The sequence below is a fragment of the Terrapene carolina genome, unplaced genomic scaffold, assembly GCF_002925995.2.
Source record: "Terrapene carolina triunguis isolate 2854851 unplaced genomic scaffold, T_m_triunguis-2.0 Scaffold131, whole genome shotgun sequence".
In the NCBI taxonomy this organism is placed as follows: domain Eukaryota; kingdom Metazoa; phylum Chordata; order Testudines; family Emydidae; genus Terrapene; species Terrapene triunguis.
Window position 1 is genome coordinate 28,361,867 of NW_020664482.1, and position 27,993 is coordinate 28,389,859.

Here is a 27,993-nt window from a genome sequence, read left to right on the forward strand (position 1 = left end):
CAGGACTACACTGCCCGTGTCACAGCACTGCCGCGGCTGCGCTGTAACATGGGCAGTGTAGACATATCCCAAGTTATTGGTAAGTAACCTCTCTTTAGTATTGCACAACTTGATAGCTTCTGATTATGGTGGTTTTTAAGATTTTTGCCTGTGATTATTTGTATATTTATAACTCAGCTGTTACTGAACTTTGTAATTAGGTGATAACCCTTCTCAAGGACCAGGAGTTACCACCTGTCCTCCAGTTAGATAATTACCTTTAAAACAAACACCCATAATGGACAGTAGTGAAGTCACTGGGCTTCTGAAGCCTCCTGCCTCTCCATCAAAGTCCCTTACAGCCAAACACTTCCATCAGCAAAAGTTCAGAAAGGGTGGAGTATACGGATATCACAGGATTGTGAAGGTAGTTTCTGCGTCCAGGGAGGTAGTATTGGGGCCCCTCACTACAACAGTTGTCCTACCCATGATACTGCAGTTCTGGAGGAAGTTTTCCAGTATGGTACTAGAGGAGTATGCTAGAAGCCTACTGCCCAATTGCCTTTCCCCTTAGTATCTGGATCCAGGAGGCATTGTGGGCAAAAAAGTACCTAATCTAATACTGAGGTTGTGGTGCACGCAAAATGCTGTGGAATCAGATTACTAAGCAGGATCATTATTGTCATTGGCCCAAGAACAAATTTCAGGAATGACAACGTAGCACTTCTGATTTTTGCAAAGCTTCAAATGAGATCCTGTCCTCAAAAAGTAAGAGAGACTTCAGTCATAAGATTTCAGATATCCATGCCCACAGAGGCCCCGTCTTGAAGTCCTTAAAATGTTCCTAACTTGGACTACATCTGCTCAGTTTCTGCAATATGTTTCAAATGGGTGCTAGCCAAATTATTTATTATTTGTATTACTATAGTATCTAGGAGCCCTAGTCATGGATCAGGACCCTGTTGTGCTAGGTGCTGTAGAGACAGAACAAAAAGACCATCCCTGCCCCAAGCAGTGTACAGTCTAAATCAACAGATGGATACAGACAGACAGAGTAGAAGGAGTCAGCACTGATAGGCTGTGGTCTCCACACACTAAAACCATTCTCAAGCTTTTTGTAGGCTTCACAGCAAAGGAGATTTGAGAAGGGACTTGAAGGTGAATAATGAGGTAGCTTTGTGGATGCTAATGGTGAACATCTCTCAAGTATATGTCAGCAATGGAGAAAGCACAAGGGGGTTGTTTGAAAATGTTATAAGGAGAAATGGATGCTGGCATCATGGGTAGATTAGAAATGGGCATTGATAGTGAATGAGAGAGAGAGAGCGTGGGGATTGATCCTGAAGGGCCTTGGAAGTGAATACAGGCAGCTTATGGTTATTGCTTTTTGTCCTGACCTGAATAAAAATCCACTGTACATGGTGGATAAGTGAAATACCTCTGAGTTGAATCAATGGCATCAGGGGCTTGTAGTTGCTATCATCTTTTTGAACTTAAACAATTAAATTTGTTTTCCAAATAAAGTCCAAATTTAAGATTGGGTAATATTTTTTTGAGATCCAGAAGTCCCGAACTCTGGCAGGTGCCTCCCATGAGACTGAAGCCCCGAGTCCCAGCAGGCACTTCCCACAAGGCTGCAGGCATGGCCTGGCTCTCAAACTTCTGAAGATTGTCGTAGCAGCTCGGAGGGTCAGTAAGTTTGGCCACCCCTGCAATATAGCTACATGAAACAATTTGTGAGCCTATTTGAGCCAAACACAATCCTTCAAAATTTGGAAATCTGACCTTAGTGAAACCAATAGACAGGAACACAAACTACAGCAGGCAATAGATGGGAAAATAGAAGGGCTGAAATGGATTTCAAAGAACAGACCGTTAAAGGTGTAAGAACAAAGAGATTCTTTAAGTGCATTGGAGGCAGAAAGTCTGCAAAAAAAATTGATGGGTCTGCTGGATCACCAGGAGCTAAAGGAAGCATTTAAAGAAAATGAAGATTTCGCTGAGAAGCTAAATGATTTCTCTGCATCTGTCTTCAGTGCCAGGAATGTTGGGAAGATACCTACCCCAGACTAGTTCTTTTCTGGGAATAAATGTGAGGTGCTATTGGAGATTAAGATGTTGGAAGAAGGAGGTGCCTGGAGGAAATTGATAATTTAAAAAGCAGCAAATCATCAGACCCAAATGATCTACAGAATTTTAAGTATTAAGTAGCTGAGCCGCTAACAAAAATATGAATTCTCTCATTAAAAACAGCCATTGTTTCAGAGGATTGAAGGCTATCAAATATATCTATGTGTTTAAAAGTGTGTAGTGTTGAGTAGTGAGATAGAAAATTTGTAGACAACACCAACTTATTTAGGTTAATCAGAGAAGATGGCGAGGAATTCCAGAGACCTAAAACAAGCTAGGCAAATGTGCAAATTTAAACTATTCGTACAGCTTACAGGATTCTAAATTAACTGAATCAGCTCAAAAGAGGTGCCATTATAGACAGCTCTATGAAGAGCTCCTCAATGTGCAGTTGTGGTCAACAAAGCAAACAAGATGCCTTAGGAATGGGATAGGGAATAATACAGAAAATATTATAATGCCTTTTGTATAAATCAGTGGTGCAGTCTCATCTGGAATACTTTGCAATACTGGTCACCCCATCTCAAAAAGATACTGCAGAATTGAGTGGGGGTCAGAGACAGGCAAGAAAAATGATCAAGGGCATGAAAAAATTATAAATAGAGGTTGGGATTATTTACTTAGGAGGGGGATTGAGAGAGGACATGATAAAAGTATATAAAATAAAGAATGTAGATCAAGAATGTTTTTCTCCCTGTGTCAGAACACAAGAACAAGGGGACGTTCAGTTAAAAGGTGGCAAATTCAAAACCAGTGCTGCTTTACACAACATATAGTTAGACTGTGGAAAAAATGACATAGGAAATCATTGAGGCTAGGAATTTAGCAATATTCAAAAGGGATTGGACATTTGTATAGATAATATCCAGAGTTGTTACAATTAATTATAATTTTGGAAGAGATATTAAAGGTTATGCATCAGTGCCTAAACCAGTCTCTTATTATTGGAGACCTAATGTGGGAGGCAGATTCTCTGATCTGCCTACAGAAGGGTTCTTACGCTTTCCTCTGAAGCATCTGAACCCAGGGCCACTGTCAGAGAAGATGTCTGTTATTTAGATATATTATTGTAGCACCTAGGAGCTCTAGTCACGAATCAGAATCCCATTGTGCTAGGTGATGCATAAAGATGAGCCTTTCCCCCCCAATAGTTTATAATCTAACTATAACAGACCGACAGGAAAGTACAAGAAAATGATGAGACAGAATTGGTCATCATGATAGGTAGTGGTATTAGCAGACTAGTGACCTAACCATTGCCAAATTTTTTTGTATGCATCTAGTTGTCAGCTCAAGCTCTAAGCGGCTAAAACAGCTCTTAATCCTCCCTTTCATCACCACTACTCAAACCCCAGGTTATGGGCAAGAGTATCTTCAACTAGGCCCTCTCCTTTGGTACTCGCCTCCAGGCTATGTCTAAGTTTTGCATATTCTTTATGCTTAACTTCTCTAAGGTACAGTCTTCCCTATTTATCCACAGCTAAAACTTTTGTCCAGATTCTCATAATCTCCTCTCTCAATTATTGTGACATCCTTTTCTCTGACTTTGGCAAATGCAATCTTGCGCCGCTGATATCCGTTCAGAATGCTGTTTCAAAGATCATTTTTCTAGCCTGTCACTTTGACCATGTCACCCTCTCTTTGCATCACTTCACTTGTTCCCTCTTTATTATATCAAACTTGTCTTCATTTTCATGGTCTTTTATGACCTATCCTCACCCTACTTATCTTTCATTCAGTATCAAAATGTTGACTCCCACCTCTGACGAGCCCATGATGTCAGCCTCCATAGCTCACTTGTTTAATTTTCAGACACCTTTGTGCTTTCTCCCATGCTGCTCCTCATGGTTGGGAGAAGCACTCTATAAACATCTGCAAAACTAACTCATTTTTCTCCTTTATAATTCTTCTTAAAACCCCTTTTGACACAAGGCTTACAAAAAACTTAATAATGGGTTGGCTATTGGTGCGCTGAGACCATTGCCGGTCATGCTAACTATGAAGGGGCACACCCACACACTGATAGAGGGGACTAAGGAGCTCCTCTGGGCCTGTTCAGTGGCAGCAAAGCACAGCTGCAAAGATTGTTCTATCTGGGGGTGGGAGCTTAAAAGGGAAAACCTGCCACAGGAAGGTTCCCTCCCCAACCCCCACCGTCCAGACAGGCCTGCTGAGGAGACAGCAACAAGGCTCCCTGCTCCCAAAGCTGCATGAACCAGCCTCCAAGCAGCAGGCCCTAGAGGAGGGGCTGGAGGTGGACCCTGTGTAGGCTAAGCCAAAAGGTCTGACCCAGGAAGACTGCCTGAGTTCCAGGTCACCCTTACTTTTTTTAAATTTCCCACAGGCTCCCTTCCCCCATAAGGGAGGAAAAAAGGGAGAGGACTTTTCTTGTTTGTTCGTATGCTCCAAGACTCCCTTGGGTGTCTGCCGGAGGTGGGGGGGGGGGCAGGAGAAAAGACAGTACAAGGACCTGAAGCAGAGACTTGAGGGGACCCTGACCCCCACCCTGACCTATATTGTGTTATTGTTGCCTTGTGCTCCCCCATCTGTTTGTATCCATCTGTTGTCCCTTGTCTTATACTAAGGCCTTGGCTACACTTGCATGTTATACCGCAATAAAGCTGCCCAGAGCGCTCTAACTCACTCCCCGTCCACACTGGCAAGGCACGTAGAGCGCTCTGACTCCCTGGCTAGAGCACTTCTGGTACTCCACCTCTCCGAGAGGGATAATGTCTGATGCACATCTGATGCGTATTGGGTGAGACGCTGCAGCTCCAGTGTAAACGAGAAGTTACGTTACTACGCTCTGATTGACCTCCGGAAACGTCCCATAATCCCCTTAACTGAAGTGGCCTCTCTTGTCTTTGTTGTGAACTCGAGAGGAATGCGGAAGTGCCCTTTTGGAGTGCCTGCTGCTTATCTGGTCCGAAAGAAAAAATAAACAGCTACTGTTTGCTTTGATTGAGTGAGAGAGAGGCGGGGCAGGCAGAGGGGTCTGAATTTACAAGATAGCACGCTGACACACTCTCAGCACCCCAAAAACCCACTCTCCCCCCCACACATACACACAACACACTCCCTGTCACACTCCACTCCACCCCCCCATTTGAAAAGCACGTTGCAGCCACTTGAATGCTGGGATAGCTGCCCATAATGCACTGCTCCCAATGCAGCTGCAAGTGCTGCAAATGTGGCCACGCCAGTGCACTTTCAGCTCTCAGTGTGGACAGACTGCAGCGCTTTCCCTAGTGCACTCTCCGAAGGCTGGTTGAACTCAAAGTGCTCTACATCTGCAAGTGTAGCCATACCCTTAGTCCCTGCCTATATGAACTTTCAGTCTGTCTTTTTGTTCTGTTTGTATGGCGCCTGGCACAATGGGATCCTGGTCCACAACTGGGGCTAGATACTATTGCAATTCAAATAAAAATAATGCCTGTTCGGCTACTATTCGTGTTAATAACTTACTGTCTTCCCTGCAACAGCTAAATAGTTAGCTCTAGTTGGTACACTAGAGTTACTCCAGTGGAGCTAGCAAGCTGGAGTGAGAGTGACCACACTGCAAAACAACACTATGCAGAGTGATTTGATTAGCAGCACAGAATGATTGAATTAGCGGGGTAGTTGGATTAGCCATTGAGCTGTTATAACTTCATTTCCACAGCATTACTAGCTCCAACTTCATCACCATTTGAACTTCAACCCCTCATGCAGCCCCTCTCCAATCCCCTCCCACATCTCTGATGGATGAGCTAGTTTACATCTTAAAGGCAGTGGTCTCCAAAGTGGGGTGCGCGCAAGAGGATCCTTGGGGGTGTGCGGCAGGAGGAGCCCTTTTTTTTTTTTTTTCCTTTTGCTTCGGCAGTTCGGGCGGGAGTCCAAGCGGCTTTTTTTTTTTTTTTTTTTTTGCTTTGGCGCGGCAGGGGGTGCATGCTCAAAAATTTTTACTGATGGGATGCGCGATCAAAAAAGTTTGGAGACCACTGTCTTAAAGCACCACTTAACTCCAGCTAGATATTTTCTTTGTGGACAGAAGTCGGGTTAGGGGCAAAACTTGAGTTATACAGTATACCTCCAGCTAACAAAGCAATGAAAACAAACCCATAGGAGCTACACTTTTGTCAGATTTTATTCTACAAGAAAAGGGTTAATGTGCAGCGACTGACAGATTTTTATTTTAAAAAATCCCTAAGAAAGTTATACAGAAGCTCCCTGACTTACGCAAGTGTTTCTTTCTGGAACGCCTTGCATAAGTCGAATTTTGTGTAAGTCGGGAACGTATCTCCAACAATTACGCCCCCCCCAAAAAAAAAAAGCTTACGGAACTTTTTCCGTAAGTGCGGATTTCCGTAAGTCTGGTTTGCGTAACCCGGGGAGCATCTGTATATAAAAAATTTTGTGAAGCGCACACAACCTACTTGGCAAACTCTCAAAAGCAAAGATATAAAAAGTCTCCTACAGTACAGACCTCTGCTCCACCTTACTATTATTACAACTACAATATGCCACAGACCATGCCCTGATAACTTAAACCAGGATTCTACCTGGGATGTGAGCTTCCATCCTCCCCTTTAACTGCCTTTACAGCCACAACCCTTTCCCAGACTACCCTCTCTCATCACTACCTTTTGCTACACCAGCTGTCTACATGTACTAGTGTTGGGGAAGGGAAGAAATAATCAGGTAAAAAGTATGTACAGAAGGATGGAAATGGGGCAGAGTTAAGGTTTTGGTGCATGATCTGTAGTATATTGCAGTTGTAATGTTAAAGTGTGTGCTTGTGGGTTGAATGTGTGTTGTTAGGTGGCTTACCTTTGATTTCCTTATTTTTGTGGGTAGGTAAGTTGTAGCAACTCAAACTGCTTCATAACAGATTTTTGTGTGTCTAATAGGATCTAGGTAACTGTCTTCAGTTGCTAACTAATACTTGGCACATAATTGGTTGCTATTGTCAGTAGTGCTTTTGACATTTTAATGAGCTGTCATTAGTCATGCTATGGAGAGAATTTCAGAGCATATTTTTATATTCTACTCCGAACAGAGATACAAAAAGTTTGGGCTCAATTAGTACCCCTTGGGGTAAAGCTATGTGTCTGTCTGGAGTTCTGAGTGTTAAGGATGTTCTAGTAGCACATTCTAGGTAAATCCTTACAAGTTGTAACCTAAACAGTGCATCACATAGTTTTTACTCGTTTGTTTTTGTAACTAAGATCCAGTCCAGCAAATACTTGCACTTGCTTAATTTTGCTCACTTTGTCCTTTTTGACTTTATCAGGCTACTCATGGATGTGTTTGCAGGATTGAGATCTAATACAGGATTGTAAAACGATATGACAGTGAATTGTGTAAGGTAGCATCTTTTATTTTATTTTTTTTCCTTCAGCTTTTCAGGGACACATTTCCATGTCTGCACGCATGGACTTATACAGAGTGAATCAGACTTTAGTCCAGTAGCACTAAACCAACATTAATGTAATATGCATTTAATATAAGTTACAATTTTGTTTTCACAGCTATTTGTGAAAGAGCTTAGCTGACTATGGATCCAGGTGGTGGAAGTCTTGGATTGCAGACACAAGAGTCCAAAATGCCTCACACTATGATTATGCAAGATTTTGGTAAAACATTTTATTTTTAAACACTAATGCATAAAATGGGAGAGATCTTTTAAATAAAACATATTTTCTACATCATTGAATGTAGTTCATGCTCAAATGTAAGGTTAATTAACAGTTTATAATAATATTTAGTATGTATTTAATTTTGTCTTCACAATGCCATACAGAGGCAGTCCTCAGGAAACAAGCTATCCATATTTGAATTCCCACTTTTATCAGTGTACACTTTAGTTGCTGATGTTGGAAAAAGTCTGCATCAATTTTTAAAATTGCAGCATTAATTCTGGATGAAGTAGAACTTCAGTGAGTTGACTAAGGGGCAGTTTGTAAAAAGTTCTGAACGCCTCCTCTGTAGTGCTGAGTACCCTCAATCCTCATTGATTAAATGGTAATCAAGGCTTTCAGTAGCTTACAGTATGAGATCCTTAAACAGAGAGGGTGGTTCAACAAGATCTTTATCTTAAAAGGCAGTGTGACAGTTTTTTTCTTGTGTGCTCAAAAATTGCTGTTTCCTTCTGATCTGTTAGGATGGTAGAGGGACAGGATTTAGCCTTTCTCCCCCTTGTGGAATAGACAAGGCCTCTGTGCTCCATGAATGGCCAGCGATCTGTACGAAAATCTTAGATCTTGGGCTTCCACATTACATCTTAGGCTTTCCTGATGCATAAAAGCTTGAGTCCCTTTAGATCAGGGGTGGGCAAACTCTTTGGCCTGAAGGCCACATCTGGGTATGGAAATTGTATGGCAAGCTCACAAAATTGGGGGTTGGAGTGCAGGGGGGAGGCCGGAGGTCTCCAGCTGGGGGTGCGGGCTCTGGGTTGGGGCTGAGAGGTTGGGGGTGCAGGAGGTTGCTCTGGCCTGGGATGGAGTGGTTCGGAAGGCGGGAGGGGGATCAGGGCTGGGGAACGGGGTTGGGGCATGTGAGGCGGTGAGTGGTGCAGGCTCCAGGCGGCACTTACCTCAAGCAGCTCCCAGAAGCAGCGGCATGTCCCCGCTCCGGCTCCTATACAGAGGCACGGCCAGGCGATTCCGCACGCTGTCCTGTCCGCAGGTGCTACCCCTGCAGCTCCCATTGACTGCAGACCCCGGCTAATGGGAGCTGCGGAGGCAGCACTTGGGGCGGGGGCAGCGTGCAGAGATCCCTGGCTGCCCCTATGTGTAGGAGCCAGAGGGGGGACATGCTGCTGCTTCCAGGAGCCGCGCAGAGTGGGGCAAGCCCCCGACTCCGCTCTCCAGCTGAAGTGCCGGAATGGGGCAAGCTGGCGGGAGTTCGAGCGCCGGATTAAAATGTCTGGAGGACTGGATGCAGCCCCTGGGCCGTAATTTGCCCACCCCTGCTTTAGATCCATGTTCTTAAGGCCTCCCCACTGGCTGCTGTCCTGAATTCCCCCTGCATGCATGCCTGTGTAATTATGTTCAGAAGCTCCTAAATTGAAATGAATGTCCATCCAAGATGTTGCATTGATTTAACTAAAGCAGTTTCTAAACTAATTTAGTTAATTTGCTACTGTTTTCTCATGTAGACAGGGCAAAAGTAAGATAATAGTGACTGCACCAGCCTTAGGTATTTGAAAGGAATGGTACAGTGGGCAGTCTTGACTCTCTCCTGGACCTGCAGGTCCCTAACTCTGCCATCTATCAATAGAGGTTTTTTTTTTATTACACCTCTACCCCGATATAACGCTGTCCTCGGGAGCCAAACAATCTTACCGCATTATAGGTGAAACCGCGTTATATTGAACTTGCTTTGATCCACCAAAACACGCAGCCCTGCCCCCCCGGAGCGCTGCTTTACCGCGTTATATCCGAATTCGTATTATATCGGGTCACGTTATATCGGGGTAGAGGTGTATTATTATTTGTATGGGGAGGACCATTCTGCAGAGCTAGTATTAATGGCATAAGTCCTTTGACTGTGCCAAATTAATTACAATAAAAATGGAAAATATTATTTACCACCTTCATTTTAAAAGGGCTTATGTTCTTGAATATTTTATCCATAAAGATTAAAATTATTGTTTTTATTTAGGCTTTAAATAATTGGATATTTCTAACATGGCTTCTCTTGCAGCCCAGATCCCTGTCGGCTATGTTTCCTAGAAAGGAAAATTGTTAATATTTACTAGAGTGAATAATTGAAACCTCTGGCATAATTTGATACGCAAGTAAAACAAGTGATATTTTTAACAGTTTGAACTCTACAGTTTTTGATATGTTTAAAGAAACTGTTATCTTGTGTCACAGCAAAGCCACCCAGCTTCATGCTGTTTAGTCAGCTTTGCTGTTCGGGCTCTGTTGCACTAACAAAATAATGCAGCGTTCAAGTTGCTAGCATAATAGAAAAATGTTTTAGCTTTTTTAGAATACATATAATGGAATCAGCTACTGACCTTCTGGTTTTTAAATCTCAGCTTTATTAAATCTAAATTGGGGGGCAGATTTGACCTAATGTTTCTTTTAAAGAAAGATTTGGGTTTTTTTGTGCTTTTGTTTTGTTTAATTTTAAAATCATAGACTATTACAAGATGGTGTTCATTCTTATCTGGAGGTATGTGAAATGTAATGAAATTTGTTAGAAGGCAAGGGAGCACTCTTCTATGCATAGCTTGTACCTTAGTTATATTTCTTAGATACAGTACATGTGATACAGTAGTGTGAATGTTAACATTTTCTCTCATTCACAATTGTTTCACAGTGGCTGGAATGGCTGGCACTGCTCATATTGATGGCGACCATATTGTTGTATCAGTCCCTGAAGCTGTATTAGTTTCTGATGTTGTCACGGATGACGGGATAACTCTTGATCATGGCTTAGCTGCTGAAGTTGTCCAAGGACCAGATATCATCACTGAAACTGATGTTGTAACAGAAGGTGTAATTGTTCCTGAGTCTGTGTTGGAAGCTGATGTTGCTATTGAAGAAGCTTTAGATACCAGTGATCATGTTTTGACTTCTGATCTAATAACGGAAACTGTTAGAGTTCCTGATCAGGTTTTTGTGGCTGACCTTGTTACGGGTCCTGATGGACATTTGGAACATGTGGTGCAAGACTCTGTGTCAGGAGCTAACTCACCCACAATGGTTTCAGAAGAAGTTCTTGTAACTAATTCAGATACAGAAACTGTGATTCAAGCAGCCAGTACTGTTCCTGGTTCTACGGTTACAATAAAAACTGAAGATGATGATGATGGCAAGAGCACTTCTGAAGACTACTTAATGATATCTTGTAAGTGAAATAAAGGTAGATATAAATAGGAGATTATTTCAACTAGAAGTGGTCCAGTAGGGAGAAGTTATTAAAACTGAAATCTTGCTAACCTGTGCACCTGAACTCTCTGAAAGAACAGTCTCTTGCCACATTAATTACTTGGTGCCAAGAGTTAGATTTTTCGTGTGTGTGTAATTTCTGAACAATGAGTGTTTAAAAAAAAATTAACCTTGCAGTGATACAGTAAATTTAAAAAAACATAATTATCAAATTATCGAAATATGTGCAGAAAATAGCATTTTTCGAGTTTCATCAATAGCATCAAGCTAGAAAAAAGAACATAATGTAAGAATGGCCATACTGGATCAGACCAGTGGCCCATCTAGACCAATAATCCTGTCTTCTGATAGTGGCCAGTGTCAGAGGAATGAACAGAATGAGGTAATTCCCCTGTCATCCAGTTCCATCTTCTGGTAGTCAGAGGTTTAGGGACACCCAGAATATGGAGTTGTGTCCCTGACCACATTGGCTAACATAAAAACGTTAAAGGCCATACATTTGTCTGACAAAACAAAAAGATAGTAGCCAGTTTGTTGTATGTACCACTGCCTGGTCTGAACTAAACTTAAAAAAAATATGCATTTATTGACTGACACCTCTGATCTGAGGCTGAAAATGAAAACTGGCTTCTTGCTCTATAGTGCACTGTGGGAAGTGCACATAGATTATTAGCTACCTGCAATTAGGGTACAGCTGGCTGAGTGAGAGCAACTGTGGGAAAACTGCAGACTAGGCAAATAATACTTTTTTTCTACAATTAAATGATATTGACAATTGGATGTCTGGTACCAGTTTTCACTCTCACCCACAGGACTTCCATGTAGGTTAATTAGTATACAAAATATCTGTCAGTGAAAACTTTTCGGAATTACAGCTAGTGAAATTTGACTAGGCCAGAATAGGTTTTGATTGTCCAATAACCATTTTATATAGCTGGTAGCAACCCATCTCAATAAATGATGGGAATGCCAAGTGTGTCAAAACTTCAGAGATCTATTTTCAATAAACTGCTTTTTTTTTTAAATTTTCAGGATAAATACAAATCACTGTATTCAGATATGTCTTATCAAGTCTACATTTTGAAACATGTCTGTGATGCTATTTTCCAAAACATTTTTAGAAGTATTACATGTTAGCTTTTTTTCCAAAATTGTGGGAGAGACAGAGCTACAGTTTTCATCAGTCTGTCCTTAATGTAATGTCATGTGCTGCATGCAAGGGCACTTTAAATATGTCACTTAAACTAGTGAGGGTTTTTGAACAAGAACACAAAGAAACCATTATGAAAGCAAATAAAACTTTCTACAGCAGTGGTATTCCTGTGTATGTTTTATGAGTAAAGGAACACCATTATAATGCTCAGTTGTTTTCACTGAAAGAATTCCTCCTTTCTAACAGAGTACTTATGATGAGTTGTGTTCTGTAACTGCGATATTTCCAACTGCATCCTTGTAATTGTAAGTAAAGTCATCTTTGGAATTCCTTCTAAGGTAGATAACTATAACTTGATGGTAGTTGTTGTGACTGTGTTTTAGGCACATCATGGTCTGAATAAACACAATTGCAACCTGAGTTATAAGAAAATCTGGTTTTTTGAAGAGTCATTATTAGGCTTTAAAGTCATCATCTCATTTAGACCAGTAGGACAGTTCTCACCACTTATGGGGCTTGATCCTGTAATGTGCTGAGCACTCCAGTTCTGGTGCAACAAAGTATATGCTAACTTTAAAATTAATCGTAAAGTTAAGCATGTACTTAAATGTTTTGCTTGATTGGGACTAGAGTTCTCATCACCTTGCAGAATCAGTCCTATGGAGCTGTTTTTTCAGATTTTATAAGATGGTGCTGAATTGGTTATGCTTCTGAAGATAATATGTAAATCTTTACAGCTAGATAATGGTTCTTTTTGTTTCCTTAAAGAAAATGAGAACTTGTATTCTTCAGAATCTGACTCTGTCATGCTGAGACAGATAAATATGTCTAGTGAGCCAGGAGTTTGAAACCTCGGATTAGTATAGATGTTTTACTGTATAGTTAAATATGCAACATATATTAAAGGAATATAATTGTATGCTATGATTCCCCATGATATATTACCAGGGTTTTCAAACTTTTTTGTAGTGTGGACCACATCTGAACAGAGAGATTATCTCATGGACATTTTTCTGATTCATGAACGCATAACATCCTTTGTCAACAACAGCAATTGTTTATATGGAACCATAATCTTAGAAAAGTATTTATAATATTTGTAAAGCTGTCTTTTAATGAAGTGTAACATCTTGAAACAAAGAGACCTTACATCATATGACCTGCTAGCTCTTCATGGATCACCACTAAGTGCTCTGTGGAACACAGTTTGGGAACCCCTACAGTATACAATGTTCTGGGACAAAAAGCTGGGTTAAAGCTTGCAGCTTTATTTCAAAATTACCTTATCTTGTCGCTTTGTGTTACAGTGTTAATACTGCTTAAATGTAGTTTACACCATTTTAAGATTGTATCTCCTTTGGCTATGCTACAAATTTATAAGGAAAAATCTTTATTTTAATGGTAAATGTTACCTGGAAACTAATAAGTATAGTCTGATCTTTTTGCTCAGAAGTTGATATGCACAGAAAACTTTGTAATAGTCAAAGTTTTCACTAGAAGTTTGTCACCATTGATCTGTTTTGTTTTGTGCAGATGAATTTAACTTCTTACATTAAAGGAAGCATTATGAGCATATCAGGTAAAAAATCATAAGGTTGAAAACTCAATTCTTAATATACTTACAAATCAAGCCATGGCATATTGGATATGTCAAATCACAGTTTCTGGAGACTTAAAATGGCCCAATAGGACACGTTAATGTCACCAAAAAAAAAAAAAAGGACATTTAGAAGTTAAGATAGAAAGTTTGTTTTAAATATAACCTTCTTTTAGATTACTTAAAACAAACAAAATGAGATTTTAATCTGTATACTGTACACACTAGATAACCAGGGTAAATGGGACAACTGGCACACTTGTAACTTAAAACATACTTTTTTGTTTGTTTGTTTTTCAGGTTTGCGATATTCAGACCCACAGGGGATTGCCAGCTTCTGGTCTATGTGTTGGCCCTGTATGCACTATGCGGGGGACCTCATACCCACCAAAGAACAACACTGGAGCTGGCCTTTAGGGGTAAGGTAATGTTCCACCACCACCTCCTTTTTAGTATATTACAATACAGTGTTGCATAGTTTGCTAAAATATTTTAATATATATTTCCTATATTGTACCATATGGTATATAAAGTAAACATATTGAACTTTAGAAAACTTTGCAAAATTGTAAAACCGTGGGACTTATATTGCCCTAATTTCATCCCTATGGGCTTCTTTGGTGGGTGTGGTATCACCAGCGTAGTGCATGCTGAGATATCACATGAATTGGGAGCTGGCAATCCACAGTGAATCTGGACATCACACACCTGAAAACAACTAAAAAAGGTAAGATTTAAGTTATAAGTGTGCTGAATGCTCCTCTTATTGTGCTTATTTAGGAGGATTCAGCATATATTTCTAAAGCAATCTGTTTGTTTTTTAATAAATGGGGAAGCAGCGTTATCTAATGTTTATAGTGGAGAACTCAGAGCCAGGAGACTTGTGTTCTGTTCACCATTTTTACTGACTTACTGTGTGATGTAGAAACTTTTATTCCTGACTTAAAACAAATACTGTGAATTTAGTATTCCTAAAGGCACTGGATTAACAGCCTATGTAACTGGAGTCCTTTTAAGAAGTCCATGTATTGTGTATGGATGGTGTTCAAGCAAGCATCTAGACACTGCCTATCATCAAAGAGGAAATCTCTGGGAATTAGAAATTAGTTCAGTTCTCAGTCTCTGCTAAGACTGCGGACAAAAATTAATTAGTGCTAACTATCTTGATTTTTTTTTTCTAATATGACTGTTTCTGAAAAGTGGACTTATTTCATGTAAACTAGCGAAGTAGATGGTAGAACTTATAGTTAACTTTTTAATTGCTACTGAGGTTGAGCTAGATATGTTTCATCATTCTAGAAGTGAAAACAACTATATTCCATTACCATTCCCTCAAAGCATCCAGTTTCCCTAAATTTATCTATTATGTTGCAGATTTATTTCAGGAGTTGACTCCAAATTTTGTTACATTCAGTTTAAGCATTTTGAGCATATTTCAGCTCCACTTATTAAAAGAGGAGCAGCTTGATTTTCAGAGAGTCTAGGTATATATGGTTTAGGACAAACTTGTTGATTTTTGGTTTCAGTTCTATGTGCTTAGCCCCTCTCAGAATCAGGCTGAGGATGTTTGTTGGTTTAGAAATACTTTAATATTTTAGTTATTGCAATAATGTTGCCTGCTAGAGCAGGGATTTAGAATTTTTAACAGATGTAGTTAAAAGTAAGTTGTATATTAAGAGATAAGATACAATATACATCAATATACACTATATGAATATTTCACTTCATCCCTCACTGAAAATATTTATTTATTTATTTATTTTACAATGAAGTATTTTTTTAACAGGGTCTTTGTTTCATTGGCATTGGTGCTCTGATAAAGCAAGAAAGCAATCAACCTCTGAAATATTATATTAGTTCTTAGAATTATATCAACAGACACACAAGGACATTTGGTCATTTTCATCACTCCATACCTTGAATATTTTGAAACTTTTTAAAGAAAAGTCATGTAATTGATTATTCCACTGTTCCTGATAGGAGGAGGCCTCCACTTTTGAACAATCTTTAAAGTATTAACATGTTTATTTGTCGTATTTAAATTAATTTTGTGTAAAATCTGTAAATTAAAAAACAGAAAACTAGATGATGCTTAAAGTCGTCATCTTGAAATCACATTTACCTCAAAGTTTTATACCTATTATACTTACAAGTAACCGCTTAAATTAGTGTAAATTTTTTTATACTTTTGTTTTATTTTGTACATCTAACAGCACTTTGTGTAGTCAGTTTCATTCTTCTCCTGTATAGTCAGTTTCCAATACCGCAAAGATTTACAAATGGAACTACTCACTTTGGTAGAACAAATCATGTGCAGAAATCTTTGCAAGATTGAGGACTTAATTGGAAAAACATCAAAAATGGAACAGAAAATCCTGTGATTTTTAAAGGATTTTTTTCATGAAAAGAACCAGGTCATTAAAGATGCTTTATCAGAAAATTAGTCCATTCCAAGATATTATAAAATAGTCAGATTCAAAATATTTAAGTTGATAGCACCTTTTAATAGACAAAACATTGGTTGTCTAGCTCTCCCTTCCTTCCTTCCTTTCCTTTAAAAGGTACATGGATAGTTGGATTTAGTTTTATCTCTGAAACACCATTCTGATAACATGAGCATGCTCTAATAGTACATGCTATAGCTGCTTCATATAAAAAATTTGTATTAACAGCCTGATACAGGTAAACTTATTAATCAAAGGTATTTGTAGATTCCTTTCTAGTTTTGCTATTCTTGATATTCGTTTTCTTGTTATGTTGGATATCATGCAGTCATCTTGGGTGGGAGGCGGTAAATGTTATACAGTACATTTATTCAGGACATCTTTAACAAATAAGGGCTTGATCCTGCTCCCACTGATTTCAGTAAAGCAAGATCAGCCATAAATTCTTTAAATTAAAAGGAAAAAGACCCTGAAAGGTTTAAGCTCATCCAGAAGAAGAGAAACTTAAACTTGGATCACTGAAAGCAATTGTGTCTTTCGCAAACTCCCTTACCATTTACAACCCAATCTTTTTTTTTAAAAGCTTGAAATATGCAAAAGATTATGTAGCCTACTATTATTTCACATTTTCTTTTTTAATCTATATTAAATTACAGAAATTTAATTTTGCAATACTTTACATTAGTATTTGTTGATTTTTAATGTTAATCAATTAGCTGCTTTATGTCTATTTAGTTCTGTTTTCAGTAGCTCCAGTATTGTTCTGACTCATTCAAAGACTTCTGAGATTCACAAGTTTCATCAGTGACACCAAAAAAACCTGCTGCAGTTGAGTAGGTATCATTAAAATGACTTTCAGAGTAGATTATGCCAAGTCATAAAGAAATAACCCACTGTCATATCTTTTAAAAAAAATTCTCACAGCCTTTGTATTTCTAATATAATACACATATTTTTTTACGTGGAAGATGATCCAGTATGGGTTACAGCTTATTTCAAAGTGTGGAATTCATTCCTCATTTGAGGGCTTCAGTGGGTATTTAGTGTTGCATTAACCTTATGCTGCCCTGGGCTAAGGGAGTAGGTAGTGTTCTGTCAATACATGAGTAATAAAAATGCTTTCTGTTGTGTGCCATTCTGATCAGGCTTTAGTGTCCTTTGCTATGAAATCAGCCCTATATATGTGAACATTTACTTTATCAAAAATCTGCTCTTCCACTTAATAGTAGTTTGAATGTAATGATTTGATTATATTGATAAAAGTACATTTTGAGTAAGTAGATTGAGTAGTAGGTGACTTAATCTCTTAGTTATAGACATGAAGGATGGCGGGTAGCTCAACTTCAAGTAGTTGGACATAAATCCAAATATTACTATCTCAACTTTTAACTAGCAAGAGACAAAATCTCACAAATATGCTTGCCCGGATAATAACTGACCCCAAAAACTCACAGCCAAACTAAAACACATTTGATAAGAATAACAGCTGTTAGTTATTAGTAATAGATATTTTGGACAGTAGAGAATTTGAAAATCTCAGAAGAATTAAAATATCAGGTTCTGGGTTTGTTTTTTAAATTATATTAGATATGTCTTATGTTTTTACTTTTTGATCAATCTATACCTTCTAGGCTTAATAGTTTACAATAGAATAAATATCAGATACTTTGTAATTACTTAATGAGTCTGCTTCCTGTGTGATTCATTTTACAACCATGTTTGGCCTTCATTTACTAAGTTTTGATAATGAAATTGAATACTGGACTTTACTAAAATAGACTAAGATATAAAAGGAAAAGGAACCATCTGTATAACTGCTTTTATAATAGTAGTTCCATTGGATCTTACATATTGAATATGTGAGGAAAACTTGCTAGAGATCACTTCTTGAGTCTTAACAAAATTTGTGTGTGAACCTCACTGTCCTTTTTTTATTTTTACAGTGGATGATGTTGGAGAAAAATTAGACCATATTGGAAGCACACCTTTAAAAATCAGCACTGAGGTTTCACACGATGATGTTTCTAAAGACGACGGGTTTGGTTCAGAAGTTATAAAAGTGTATATATTTAAAGCTGAAGCTGAGGATGACGTGGAAATAGGCAAGTTCTTACGTTCTGTTTATTGATTCAGGAGTTTGAAAATGTTTGTTAGTTTTGTGTTCTTTAATAAAATCTACTGTTTTGCAGTATGTGAAATAACATTTTTGTAGTGGTCTGTTGGGTATGTCAACCCAATTTAACTATTCCTTTCTCAAGGAAGAATCTCAAGTCTGTTTTTTGCCAGCACAATATTCAAAACACGCTTAAAATAGAAGCTTTGGGGGACACATAATATTTCTGTTCATATTTAACACACTGTTAGCATGCAAAAACTGACACCGTTTATGCCTATGATATCACTCGAATAGTACTATCCAACTGTTCAGCCCTGGTTTTTGTCAGGATACTGGTGAGAAAGGAGGGTTTTGTCTATTGTGCCACTAATGAGTAACAAATTTGAAATTTATAATGGCAAGAAAATATTTATTTCAAAGCATTTAATCAGGGTTTTACTAAATGTCTGTCTAAAACAGAAAAAAATACTGATATAAAACATTTTTCTAATTTAATTCTCATGAGATGATATTCTAGATTATCTTGTTTACATTGACTGTGTTTTTCTTTTTCAAGGAGGAACAGAAATTGTCACAGAGAGTGACTTTCACAATGGACATTCTGTAGCTGGAGTAATTGAGCAGGGAGGTGTAGGCAGAATGCAGCGAGAGAAGATGGTTTACATGGCTGTTAAGGACTCTTCTCAGGAAGATGAAGATATTAGTAAGAATTCTTTTTTAAAAAAAGTACATTTAAAAAATAGTACCAGAAATGAAAACTGTGTGCATAATATTGGTCACTTTCTAAAAGGAATTTGTTCATGTTTGTGAATGATTGTTCTCAGATTTCAACTAGTAGAAATCATATCTTGTCTTGCCCACAAATAAGAGTAGCCTATAATTATTATAAAATACATATTGTGCCTATCTTATACAAGCAGTTGATTATTTGTATTGAATTTAATGTGATCATTGATTGAGTCAATGAATAAGTAATTGATTTTTGCAACTTGCTAATTTTTCAGTTTGCCTAACAAACTAACTTGCTAAAATCTTTTTTACCTCATTTAAACAGCTTTATTATTGAAAGTGTCAAGACCATTTTAGATCACTTTTTAAATTTTATTAAGTAGAGCAGAACTTATTCTGGCAAAGTGGCAAAGAACCATCAACAGTTACACATTGACAAGGTCCTTTTGGTTGATAGTTATTTTTCCTATCTCAGGTCTAGCAATGTATATGGATAAAGCAACATAACCCTGTACAAATATTTTGGGGAGGGAAGAGAATTGTTCAGTGGGTATCACTACTAATCAGAATAATCATATGAAAATAAGCAATGGAAAATTTAGGCTGAACATACAGTAACATTAATTCAAGAATCACAACTTCTCCTCCTTAAATGTAGGTTGTGCTGAAATAGCAGATGAAGTTTATATGGAAGTCATTGTAGGTGAAGAGGAAGCAACATCACTTCCCGACACACAACTTGAAGACACTGGTGTGAATAAAACTTTTGTTCCTGTTGCTTGGGCTGCTGCTTATGGTAGGATGCTAGATTCTTCTTTTCCTGGGAATCCCCTCCTCTTTTTTTTTCCCTAACTTAGCTCCCAAATCTTTTAGAACATGACCTTCCTACCTCTCAGCTCTGTCTAAGGAGAGTTGTAAACAGCTGTCTCTGGAGCCAGTCATTAACTTACAAGAGTCACACGCTGGGGTTGCTCAAAGTGATATTTCAGCAGCTGTGCATACTTTCTCTAGAATGCCCTCAGACTCTTCCAACTAAGGAATGAAGGAAAATGCTAGTCCCAAACTCTAGCGTTTTGTTTCACTAGCCTGCCAGACAGCCCTTAAATTATTTTAATATCTGTTTTTTCTTAATCATAAAAAATACCTTGCTTAGTGTTGGGTTTTATACAAGGAAAAGCATAGTAGTTTGTAAGGTTTTGATACTGTTGTTCGAGGTACTAGTTCAGGGATGTCTAGCATGCAAATTTCCCTTGCATATCTTGAAGTCAGCTACTGAGCATTATAGAATCTTGCATAAGCTAAAGGAATTTGTTCAATATACATGAAGCTGGCTGGTGAAAGGTTCACACAAGTTTTATCTGAGAAAAGGAAAATGAGTGTGAGAAAATAAGCTTAGGGTTTGTCATGCAGACCTCTTCCTCTCTCAGTCCTAGGCCATGTCTGCACTAGAGAGCTTAGAGTGGTGCAGCTGTACCAGTGCAGCTGTGCCACTGTAAGATCTCTAGTGTAGCCAGTTTATGCCAATGGAAGAAAGTTCTCCTGTCGACATAATTAATCCACCCCCAACAAGTGTCGGCGGGAGAAGCTCTTCTGCAGACATAGTGCTGTCCACACTGGCACTTACGTCTGTGTAACCAGTGTCGCTCGGGATGGGGGTGGGGGTTATTCACACGGGCTGAGCGACATAAGTTATACTGACATAAGTGGTAATATAGACTTAGCCTTACAAGTCATAATCAAACTCTTCACCCTCTGACAGAAAACAAATTGTGTGGGGTTTTTTGGTGGTTTTTTTTAAAGTCTTTTGTATGTCTAAATAAGTTGATCTTCATTGAATAGTATGAACATTTTATTAGGACGTTTTAATGGTGCAAATTCTGTATATTCTATTAATATCATATATATTTACTATACTGTAGGGTTTTAACTTATAAATACATCATATTTAAGGGAGTATCCTCTCAGATCATCTCTGAGTCATGAAAGAGAGTGTCAGTTGTTTAAGGACGGAGTTCTAACTGGAGTTGGCTGGAAAATGGAAATCCCTTCCTGTGAAAAACTTTGCAATTTTGAATTTTTTTCCATGCTGAATCAGGATGAAAAGTTAAAACTGCTTTTAAAAAAAAAAAAAAAAGTGGGAAGGGATGAAAAATTCCATTTTGAAACAATAACAAACATTTTCTGCTTGCCCACAACTCGCTTGGAAGACTCTTGTTAATTTAACTTTCTCCCTGCAGGCTGAAAATGAAATTGACGAGCATTCCAGGCAGGCAGCCAGAAGAGCCATCAATTTTTTTGTTGAAAAATTTGAATGTTGTGAAAAGGGCATTTCCATCAGAAAATTAATCTGACAGAAAAGTCCTGGCCAGATATACTTCTAACCCCATTAGCTGGCAGACAAAAATGTGTTTGAACCATAGAGTCCAAAAGCATAGCAAAAACTTTTTCAGTCCAGAATGAGAAAATGAGAATACTGCTAAGATGTAGCCCATGTCATCCCATAGAGCTTCAGCATTCTTCGTGCAAGTGCTGAATGACCACTGTATCAAGACATGGTAAAGTAGTCCAAAACTTATCATGCACCAAGTTCTTGATAGGGAAGTAAGATATTTGAACTTGCTCTCATGCAAAAGAGAATCGCGGAACTTGGTTATTTTGTACTAGGTGGTGTTTATCAGAACCTAAGAAGAAAGCAAGTTTGTACAGGTATATGTACAATATGGTCATTGTCTGGTTTGGCATCTCTGTAGAGAGTGGTCAGGATGGTGAGGACTCTGCAGTAAATAAAGTTTGCTAGCTAGCTAGCTGTTCTCTCACACGAGTTTCAAACCATCATTGTCAAATACAATTTCAGTTTATGAATTAGTAAAATATTGTGTTCTATAGGAGATGAAAGAAGACTGCCCAGAAGGTATGAAGACTGTCAAGCAGCAGGTGAGAACATATAATTACATTTGATGCAAGAGCTACATTTGCTTTCATATTTTTTTGAAAAAACACAGTTGTATATCAGATTTTCCACTAAGAAATTCATGACTGTCTCCCTTATTTCATGGAATATTGACAAATTCCTGATCCACAGCTGTCCTGGTCAGTGAATGCTATCAAACTTTTCAGAATGCATATGTGTAAGGGTTCTATACACTTGGAACTCATTTCTTCAAGGAATTGCAGTTACATAAACATTGTAGAAATAAGAACAATCCTAAATGCAACAGAGGCCCTCAGAAATGTACATCAGTATCTTTTAGTATAGTTTTGGGTGATCAGGGAAGGGAAAATGAGGCCACTGGGGAGTAAAGGACTGCTAGGTTGGAGGAAAGAACAGGCATAATTAGCTGAATGTTAAGGGTTTGGGAGTGGAGGAAACAAAGGTCCATAATGAGTCCAAATTTAATGAAATTCTTATATAATGCCTTATCAATAACTATGGTAAATATTGACCCTTTGAAAAAAAGCTTGCCCATTCCTTTCTACAGTGAACATTTATTTTTAAGGTAATGTAAAGTGACTTGCTCCCATGTGATTCCAGTCATCTAGTCCCAAAGAAAAAACTTGCTTATAGTTTTTATGGTGTCTGATCTTTGTATTCAGGAAATAACTTGGATACACGATTAGAAAACAAAAATGGTAATGCAGCACAGTACCTGCAAATCTGTGATAGCATTAACACAAATAGAGCGCTTAAACAAAAAGCCAAGAAGAGGAGGAGGGGAGAAACCAGGCAGTGGCAAACAGGTAGAATATTTTTCATTGTTTATTGTATTGGTTTATATGGAAAGATCCTTTTTCCTGCAACTATTTTAAAAAAAAAACCACACCTACCACCACTGAAATTGTGTAGTGCAACTGTTCTAAAACTGTTGTCCCTGGAAAATTTGCTGATGGTCCACAGATTGCTGACTGGTACATCATGCTGACTCTCTTAATTTCCAGCTGGCAAATTGCATTAAAAGACATCTAAAATACATTTTTTCTAATATTACTTATCCACATAAACAATTCCTGTAGTTGTCACGGGGATGTTATGTGATCATGAATGGGAGGTGAAATATACACAATTGGGAATGGGAGAAAGGTTGATTAACAAGGCAATCTCTCCATTAATTTGTGGTCCATTCAGTAAACAAGTGCCACCAGTGCCCATGCATTGGGGTAGCATTGGGGGTTTATGCCTTGCTTCAGTCAACTCTTTTAACAGTATTTAAAATTGTAGATATCTGGGATTTGGTTGTTTAAAGCTACTAAACTATTTGCTCTATCTGTGAAGTTCAAGTAAATGTTCTTGAACAGTTTTTTTAATTCAGCACTTTTATCAGTTTTCTTCATAACGTCTTCTGTTTGTTTGAAAACAGCTGTTATAATAGGTCCTGATGGACAGCCCTTAACTGTCTACCCTTGTCACATATGTGGGAAAAAATTTAAATCCAGAGGATTCCTGAAAAGGCATATGAAGAACCACCCAGATCATATGATTAAGAAGAAATACCAGTGTACGGACTGTGACTTTACAACTAACAAAAAAGTAAGTTTCCACAACCATCTGGAAAGCCATAAACTTATAAATAAAGTTGACAAAACCCATGAGTTTACAGAATATACAAGGAGATACAGAGAGGCAAGCCCATTGAGTTCTAATAAACTGATATTGAGGGACAAGGAGCCTAAACTACACAAGTGCAAATACTGTGACTATGAGACTGCAGAACAGGGACTGCTGAATAGACATCTGCTTGCAGTTCACAGCAAGAACTTTCCTCATGTTTGCGTTGAGTGTGGGAAAGGATTCCGTCATCCATCTGAGCTTAAAAAGCATATGAGGACCCACACAGGGGAAAAGCCATACCAGTGTCAGCACTGTGTCTTCAGATGTGCTGATCAATCCAATCTGAAAACACACATAAAAACCAAACATGGGACTGATTTACCATTTAAATGTGAGCATTGTCCCCAAGCATTCACAGATGAAAAAGAACTTCTTCAGCACACAGAGTTATTTCAAGGACATAAGACTCATCAGTGTCCACATTGTGACCATAAGAGCACCAACTCAAGCGACCTGAAACGACACATTATTTCGGTTCACACGAAGGACTTTCCCCACAAATGTGAGGTGTGCGAAAAAGGCTTCCATCGTCCATCTGAGCTCAAAAAGCATAGTGAAACCCACAAAGGTAAAAAGATACATCAGTGTAGGCACTGTGACTTTAAAACTTCAGATCCTTTTGTACTTAGTGGGCATATCCTCTCAGTTCACACCAAGGACCTGCCTTTTAAATGCAAAAGGTGCAAGAGAGGATTTAGGCAGCAAAACGAACTTAAGAAGCACATGAAGACCCACAGTGGAAGAAAAGTGTATCAATGCCAGTATTGTGAATATAGCACTACGGATGCATCAGGCTTTAAACGACATGTAATATCAATACACACAAAAGACTATCCACACAGGTGTGAATACTGCAAAAAGGGATTCCGTAGACCATCAGAAAAAAATCAACATATAATGAGGCATCACAAAGAGGCCATAATGTAATATATGATGTTGAGAAGGAAGCAATTTAGAAACTGTGATATGCTAATTGGGGAAAAAAATCTCATGAACTGTTTCTCCTGGTTTCAAAGCTTGATATTAAATCATAACTTTACATTCTTTGTATTAAAAGTCTTAAAAGTATTAAGGTTGACAGGGATCTCATAGTCCTATGATTGTGGCTTACCAGAACCTAAAGAGCACTATAGAATGCAGAAAGATGGATGAATGTCTGAAAGGTTGCAGAAGGATTGCTGAATGTCTTCTATTAATAGTATTATACATTGTTAAGCTACAGAAGAGAAAATGAAGACGATTGTGTTATCCATTTCATCAGTAACAGCATTTGTCTCCAATATGAAAACTGTTCAGTTGTGGTGGGGTTATTTACAAACTTTTTGTCAAGGCAACCAATTCAAACTTCTTATTCAGTTTTGAAAAGAATATAAGTCAATCACTTGGTCATTATGTTTTTAAATTGTGCCTGGAAATTGTATTCCAGATTTGGTCAAATTTGGGGGTTTCTCCCCCCCCCCCTTTTTTTTTTTTTTTTTTTTTTTAACATTTCATTGGGAAACCTTTTTGTTTCCTTTATTAGTCTAGGTTCAGTGAGTAATTTTTTAAAACTATTTTCAGAGCTGCTAACCTATTTTATGGCAGGATATGATGTTAAAAATATTGCATTATGTTATGAGCTCAAAGGTGGTGTTCCGGTGCTAGGGTTAAAAATATGTATGTATATGATTTCCCTTTTTTATCTGAAACTGCAGTTGAATGTTGTTCAGTATGGCACATGACAAATGCCTTTGAATCTGTCATTTTTTTAAAAGGAAAAAATGAATGCAGCTGATAGTGTTGTCTCAACACAGTTTTTTTTTTTTTCTTGCTACTTTAAGATCTTCTCTAAAAAGAGTATTAAAAAAGATTCAAAGAACACAATAGTTTTTTTGAATTAAAATACAAAATACTTAGAGGTTCTTTAGGGCAGTGTTTATAACAGGTATGGCTATTCTAGTCCTACCTGCTAATATAAAATTTTCAGTATAGACATAAAATTGCACCTTTTAATCAATTCTTTAAAAATCTCTACCATACTATAAACATGCATTTTCAATCTGTAAGAAAGTATATATGCAGTATTTAACCAGAAAAATATGCTGCCACTAGAGTTTGGAGGTGGATCTTCAGTTTACAGTGTATACATTTAAAATATGCATCCCTTTAAACAATGCTTTGTGTTAGCATGCTGCAAATCAAATGGCGCTTAATATAACAAGCTGGTCTAGGGCTATTTAATGAAAAACCTGTTCATAAATGTTATGCATATAATGTGTACTTTTTTACTTTTAGTTGCTTCATGTTTGCACACAGCTGTTCACATGATAAATTGTAACTTTACTTCATGCTATATTGTGGCTTTGTGTTTCAGATAATGTTCATATTTTGTTTTTGCACCAGATGAGAATCAGTTCCTTGAGAATAAATTTTTTTTATATTTCTAAACTTCAGAAAGCTAAATTGGGAAATCTCTTAGAAAAATAAGTGTTTTATGTGGCTGTAAAAAATGATGTACACGCTGTAAAATAAGATTGTCACTGTTACGTGGGATTATTATTTCTAAATGTGTTACTCATCGTAATGAGCATACAATAAAATGCATCTCTTGCACTCCAAGTTTCTTTGGAGTCTTTGTTTCTCATTTATGCTGATTCTGGGAATGTTCTTCTTGACTGAAAATGTGCCTGATATTTTAATTTCATCGTTCTTTTCAGCTTTGTATGAGTTTAATCATCTGGACTGCGGTAAGCCAATTAACTAACAAGTGTTCAAATAGGCTACCACTTTTTTATTGTTCCGTTTAATTATTTTCATTGTATAGTGCTGGCATTAGAGCTGGGTGAAATTTTTTTGGCTAAACCTTTTTTGCCGAACATTGCAGGTTCAGATCAGCCAAAACATTTCACGAATTTGTGTTGACTGTGACAAATTGTTTTGGTTGAAACTCCTCCCATCAGCCCTCCAAAAAAAATTTCTTAAAAAATAAAAATGTTTTGTTTTGATATTTAATTAATCAAACTATTTTCATTTTTTCTATTCAAAATTTCTTTGTTTCTAAGTATGCTTCAATTTTATTTTTCTTTAAAAACTCATAAATTAAGTGTTTCATTTCATTCAGAACATTTTGTTCAACCCCAGTTTTTTTTTTTTTTTTTCCAACTTCTGTTGGTTCACCAACAATTTGTGGGGGGAATTGCTTTGATTGGCCTGAAGTGAATTTGTTTTTTAATATTTTTGGATCAGCTAGCAAACCAACAGATCAGTTATTTGTGCAGCTACTAATTAGCAGTGAGACTTTGCAGTAAATTTAATTCAACATATGTACTAAAATAGTCAACAGATATGGAAAGTAATTGATGTTCCTTTGAATTTCCTTGTTTGGATTCTGCAAAAACATAATTTTCCACACATTGTGGAAAAACCACAGGTAGGTTTAAATTTTTCATAAGAAGAACAGTTCACAATTTAAAATACTAAATCCTTTTTTCTTAATTGCGTTTCCTCCCTCCTAACTTCATGTTTTTTCAGTGGAATTATGTAAACTATAATCAAATATACAAAAATATATAATTGAATCAGAGTTTCCTGTGTGGAGATGTTTCAAAACAAAACAAAAGCCTTCAAGTAGTGGTATCCTGTAAATACTTCAAAAGGATTCCCACCAAAATGTTCCCCCTTGGCTTGTTACAAATTCAGTGTATCCTGTGGGCATGTGCTCACAGATATGCGAGATGGGGACTGGAGAGTCTCTTTTCTTTTTCTTTCCCATTTAAACCAAATACCTTCTCGTAACCATTCCCTAACTAATCTAAGTTAAAATCTAGTTAATTGAAAATGTTTATATTTTTTGTTCCTAAAAATTATACTGACTATATTGACACAGCATGGGTTTTCCCTTGTACCGGGATTGAAGATCTACCCCCAATAGACTGAAGATCTTGCCACTGTCCTGGTCTGACCATCTCTTCTACCAGCAGATATCAGCGCTTCTCATCTAAAAGCTGGACCATTCAGGTAACTTGGAGTATCATTGAATTTATACTATATAAAACTTTACAAAGAGATTCAGTCCCACACAGGAACAATTTTTTGTAGGTAAAAATGTCACAAAATTAGTCTGACATCCTCACAGGTGATTAGGGCTAGAAATAGGAGAACTTATCCTCATAGAGAAATATTTCCACCCCCTCAGTGGAAGCCAGCATTTGCATCTTGCATATAACCCTGGAAGGGCCTAAAATTCTGGATTTTAGCATTGTGACTTTTCATATACAGAAAAAGTATTTGAAGTCGTTTTTATGTCTCCCTCTAATCCTGTACAGTAGCACTGTTGGTAGCTAAAACGTTCGGCTTTACAAACAGCGTCCTTTGGTGC

At 37.8% G+C, this 27,993-nt stretch overlaps 1 protein-coding gene across 3 annotated transcripts in view; it reads left to right on the forward strand.

Annotated features, from left to right (window-relative positions):
• Positions 1–25,079, forward strand: part of ZNF711 (zinc finger protein 711) — a 36,566-nt gene extending 11,487 nt beyond the window's left edge. Inside the window, exons 2-9 of one of the 3 annotated variants that reach the window (XM_024195119.2) lie at positions 7,620–7,724; positions 10,420–10,950; positions 18,129–18,287; positions 18,858–19,004; positions 19,689–19,826; positions 21,917–21,964; positions 22,625–22,768; positions 23,386–25,079. In XM_024195119.2, the coding sequence (XP_024050887.1) occupies positions 7,646–7,724; positions 10,420–10,950; positions 18,129–18,287; positions 18,858–19,004; positions 19,689–19,826; positions 21,917–21,964; positions 22,625–22,768; positions 23,386–24,563 (2,424 nt within the window). In that variant the 5' untranslated portion in view covers positions 7,620–7,645 and the 3' untranslated portion in view covers positions 24,564–25,079. Of the gene's footprint in view, positions 1–7,619; positions 7,725–10,419; positions 10,951–14,244; positions 14,469–16,920; positions 17,019–18,128; positions 18,288–18,857; positions 19,005–19,688; positions 19,827–21,916; positions 21,965–22,624; positions 22,769–23,385 lie in introns of those variants that run through there. The other 2 variants (XM_029911845.1, XM_024195120.2) reach the window with 2 other exon arrangements.
• Positions 25,080–27,993: the final 2,914 nt, after the last annotated feature.